Raw genomic sequence first — 3,106 nt, forward strand, 5'->3', positions numbered from 1 at the left:
GAAGGTTAATACACCCCAATCAGTGGGATTCACCTCTCGGAATTTTAATGAACTTTCTTGTCACTTCCATCACGATTCTCCGCTTTTGCATTTTAAATGTGCCAAGTGTAAAGTTCTGGAAGGGTTTTTTTTTCTTTCATTCCCCCCCCCTCCTCAGGAACAAGGCAACGAGAAGACCAACAACGGCACGCACTACAAACTGCAGCTCCTCTACAGCAACGGTGAGTCCCCTTCCCGACCCCTCCTGGAGGCTGCACGGGGAGGGTAAAAAGGCTAAAAAGGCTAAAAAGGCTGTAGGTGCTGGCACTGATTCCTAAAACCCTCAGAAATCCCCTTTGGTGAGGCCCCTTCGCTGCTGGGATGGGCCCTGGAGTTTACCTGGGCTTGGGAAACCAAACCAGCCGGGCTGGTTGAGGGCGTTTAATACAGATAAAAGATGAAATATTAAGGTTTAATACCGAAATGAGATGGTTTTGTGCTGCTGCTGAGGGAAGGGAGCCTGTAACGACGTTGTTTGTTCCTCCTCTCCCTCGCTGCAGGAGTCAGGACCGAGCAGGATCTCTATGTCAGGCTCATCGATTCGGTCACTAAGCAGGTGAGCAGAGCTGGGATGTGCCCTCTTATCCTGTCCCTCCTCATCCTTCCTCTCTCCTCAACATCTCCCGGCCTGCTTTCATTCCTCTGCTTCATTTTCCCCCTCTTGTTTGTCTCTGTGACACACCTGGTTTTGAGGTTCATTCAAAACTAATGCTCTTCAGTCTCTTTTTTAATTCCCCCTCTCTGTAGACTGTAGTTTTTATCCCCTTTGCCTCAATAGTCGTGTAAAGCTCTTTTCCCTGCCCATAAATGCTTTGGGGGAAGGCATTTATTTGCCTGAGCAGTGGTAAAAACCCCTTCCCCTCACACCTGAATATTATGATAAATAAAGCTCCTGGCTTACCCCCACCCTTCTCCTGATTTTTTGTAGCCCATAACTTACGAAGGACAGAACAAGAACCCCGAGATGTGCAGAGTGCTGCTCACCCACGAGGTCATGTGCAGGTAAGATGACTTGATTTGCTTCCTTAGATGCCAAAAAGGCCTTTCTGATGAAGCTGTGGGTAGGAAGAGTTTGATTTTCTCATGTACTTGTTTTTCTGTTGACTCAGGGAAGCTCTTCGTGTAGGAAGACTTTCTTTTTACACATGGGTAATACTTGATTTGAGTTCAAAACAGATATTTGGGGTGGTTTTTGCCTTTTTTTTCTGCCCCCCCCCCCTTTTTTTTTTTTTTCCCTGCAGGAGATTTAGCAACCACAGCTGTGCTGGTTTTGTTTAAACGAGGCCTTTTGCATGTGCTCTTTAAATGGAGACTTTTAAATGCTGATTTCTTCCAAAATTCCTTCTCACCTGGTGAGAATGAGCAGTTTAACTTCCATATTTTTACCTGGAAACCACAAGGCAGTTTGGTGTCATTTTCTTTGGTGAACTACTTTAATTTTCTCAGTTAAACTGCACATCATCAATGCTCTTTAATTTTGCCCCCACCAGCAGAGAAACCCCCTCGAACCAAAACACAAACCCTTCCTTTTTACACATGTCAACAATATTCAGGGGGCTTCCACTTTTTTAATGAAAACACCCCCCAATTTTAGCATGTAAAGTTATAAATCAGAGGGTAAAAACGAGGATGTCTTTAATAACATCTGTGTAAGTCTGAAGTTACATGTACCTCACATATGTACGTCGTGCTTCCATGGTAACTTATTACTTTTCCTGTCCTCCCGTAATGAAATTTTTTTCAACACATATAACAATGCAATCAGCCAATGTTCTTATATTAAAACATGTTAAATTGTGCATAGAATGTTCCTTCATGAAACGAGAGGCAAACCCCAGTCTTGGCCTTTATTAAACACGGGTTGGGATTTCTTGTATCGGTGGGAGAGGGTTTAAGTTTTCAGACTGAGTGCTGCTTCTTTTAATGGTGCAGTTTGCTGCTTGATCTTTTTATTTATTTATTTACTTTTCAAGTTAAGGGCAGCTTATCTGGGCAGAACTTCTGTCAGGGGGAAGTCTCAGTTTCGGTATTTAATTATTTCAACAATTCCATTGCTTTATGTAATAAGAACCAAGTTTATGCATATTATTTATCTCTTGTGCTTTGCTCTCACTGATTAAAAAAAAAAAAAAAGATGAGTTTTTGACCAACATTTCCACATTTATGCCCAAGCACAATGTATGTCCCACATGAGGGATGCAGAGGATGGGCTTTACAAGGACCTGTAGACGTAGCAGCAAAGGTCAGAGGTCTATAAGTTACTTTCTGGCACATCCAGAACTTTTATATGTATTTAAATATACATATATTTATATAAATCCATGTAGTTCAACGTCTTCACTCTAACTAGGTGGGCATTAGAGAAGAAAAATCTGCATTGTGCAGTTAGGCTGTGGCTTGTGATTATAAAATAGCCAATAGACCAACCCCACTTCATCCCTTCCCCACTCTTCCTCTACCAAGTGCAGTTCTGGCTTAAAATCTTTCAGCACCTTCTCACCCAACCGGACTTGTTGGAATTAAAATCAGTCTGGCTCTTCTCCTGCTCCCTGTCCGTGCCTTTATGGCATCAAAAGCTGTGTTTGAGGTACCTGATGCCTGTAAAGACACTCCGTGCTCGATTTAATCTACAGATCTAACCCGTTAGCCTGATCAGACCGAACTCTCCTGCCTGGCAGATCACCCAGGGAAGAACTGCAAGCCCAAACTGCGCGTTAAAACACACAGATCAGAGCGGGAAATCAAAGGCGTCCTTGTAACCTAATCGAGACATTTGATTTTCAACGCCCCGCGTTGACGGCGTCGCTTCGAATAACGCCCAGGGAACGGCTCCCGTTCAACTTGACGTTTTATTTTCATTTCTTCTAAGCACGGCAATCAAACCTCCCTCGTCAATTTTTTAAGGGCCCCCCAGTTTAGGTGGCATTAGGAAGAGTCCATAAAAATTTAATGCGCTGTACCCGCTCTGCTTGTCCGAGTTGATGCCTCCTGCTTGTTAAAGGAAAAACAAGAAGGGTCTGTCTGTCTTTCTGCTCTTCTTCCACTGGTTGAAGGTGTTTTTTTTTTT

At 43.4% G+C, this 3,106-nt stretch overlaps 1 protein-coding gene across 1 annotated transcript in view; it reads left to right on the forward strand.

The window, feature by feature from the left end:
• Window positions 1-3,106, forward strand: part of LOC114071174 (transcription factor COE2-like) — an 11,036-nt gene that overhangs the window by 4,482 nt on the left and 3,448 nt on the right. Inside the window, exons 3-5 of the mRNA XM_027908909.1 lie at window positions 158-221; window positions 540-595; window positions 968-1,041. Coding sequence (XP_027764710.1) covers window positions 158-221; window positions 540-595; window positions 968-1,041 — 194 coding nt within the window. The remainder of the gene's footprint in view (window positions 1-157; window positions 222-539; window positions 596-967; window positions 1,042-3,106) is intronic.

This window comes from Empidonax traillii, unplaced genomic scaffold (assembly GCF_003031625.1).
Source record: "Empidonax traillii isolate 1590-97213 ecotype Southwest subspecies unplaced genomic scaffold, ASM303162v1 scaffold1875:size53321, whole genome shotgun sequence".
Taxonomy (NCBI): domain Eukaryota; kingdom Metazoa; phylum Chordata; class Aves; order Passeriformes; family Tyrannidae; genus Empidonax; species Empidonax traillii.